This window comes from Haplochromis burtoni, unplaced genomic scaffold (assembly GCF_018398535.1).
Source record: "Haplochromis burtoni strain Fernald_Lab_line unplaced genomic scaffold, NCSU_Asbu1 Contig_557, whole genome shotgun sequence".
Lineage (NCBI taxonomy): Eukaryota > Metazoa > Chordata > Actinopteri > Cichliformes > Cichlidae > Haplochromis > Haplochromis burtoni.
Genome location: NW_024582918.1, coordinates 189,432 through 190,935, shown reverse-complemented (window position 1 = coordinate 190,935; position 1,504 = coordinate 189,432). Strand labels below are relative to the sequence as shown.

Here is a 1,504-nt window from a genome sequence, read left to right as displayed (position 1 = left end):
CTCCTCACCTGCGTCTGCGAGCTGCTGCGTGTCCACGCCGCCGCCGCTGAGGCTGCGATACAGGCCGGGGCTGTCCAAACCTGCAGCAACACACGCATGTTACAAACACCAGCTGAAGACTTCGTCAGATCAATATTTCAAACCTCACACACAGTTTGCTTTATGTTCAACCTGACATGAGGAACATAGTTTAGAGAGAAGTATTATGAGCTCCTAAACTGAAGCTGGGTCTAATAAAGTGTCCACGAATGCATTTCTGACAACTCTGCAGAACTGTGAAAAAGTTCCTACAGACTGAAAGTCACGAAGCTTCAAAAGTTCAGTTTAAATGCTGGAAAACACCAACGCAGTGACATCAGAGTGAAGGAACAAAAGGTCAGAATAAAGCTGTGAATGCATCTGAAGGGTTAGTGTGCTGTTTGCAGATGTAGGCGTCTCGAAGCTTCAGAAGAACAACAAAGATAAACTCTGAAACCAGACGCAGAGACAGGAACTGGTTGGAAATCCACGTCAGTGCGTTCGGTACCTTTGGTCTCTATGGCCTCCATCAGTCTGCTGAGGAGGGGCGGGGCCGTGTCCGGGGGTCCGAACTGCTCGGGGAGGTCCGGCAGCACGAGACCTGAAGAAGAACAAACAGCACAGAGATTTCAACTCAAAAGTCAAAGTAATAAGATTCATAACGAGACATTGATCTCCCTCCCTTAACCTTTATGATGTCATAAAGTATACAAGGAAACAGGGGGGGACTAAAATTATGGAGGAGGAAATGAGAGCATATAACAGCTTTTACTTTGAAAGGATGTAGGCAACAGGAAGCTGAGTGAGCAAAACAGTTCTGTGAAACACGCAGGTAACAACAACAACAATCAGGATTCTGCTGCCAGCAGCTTTAACCACAGCGCACACACACACACACACACACACACACACACACACACACACACACACACACACACACACAAGCCCACACACACACACACACACAGCGCGCACACACACACAGCGCGCACACACACACAGCGCGCACACACACAGCGCGCACGCACACAGCGCGCACGCACACCACACTTCCTGTGCTCTGTGAGGCGGGTGGCAGCAGATCTGTTCACTCAGCAACCGCAGCCCTGACTCAACCCGAGCTGTGTGTGTCTGTGTGTGTCTGTGTGTGTGTGTCTCTCTGAGGAGTGTATCAGGACGTGAGCGTCTCTAATCTGCTCGAGTCTTCTCAGGCTCTAGCTTCCAGGTGCAGGGTCGTCACACACACAGGTGTGTGCTGTTGCTCTGTTGAGGAAGCAGCTGAAGGAAGCTGAATCACTGAGCGAGCGATCGGGCTGAAACCTTTCAGTTTCTTTAGGGCAGAGCGACAAAAACAAGTTTCAGTGTCGGTTTACAGATTTCACGGCTCCGTCTTTCAGGCTTTCGGCTGGTCCCAGATCAGAATCTGTTCTGGCTCCATGTGACGGCGAGCATCACGTCTACCTCGAACTGAAGGTTTAAGGAAGCT

General features: G+C 50.1%; 1 protein-coding gene across 1 annotated transcript in view; it reads right to left on the bottom strand.

Moving 5' to 3' along the window:
• Positions 1 to 1,504, bottom strand: part of LOC102294942 (phosphatidylinositol 3-kinase regulatory subunit alpha) — a gene marked incomplete in the record, with an annotated part of 18,241 nt that overhangs the window by 10,521 nt on the left and 6,216 nt on the right. Inside the window, 2 exon segments of the mRNA XM_042214386.1 lie at positions 9 to 80; positions 527 to 619. Coding sequence (XP_042070320.1) covers positions 9 to 80; positions 527 to 619 — 165 coding nt within the window.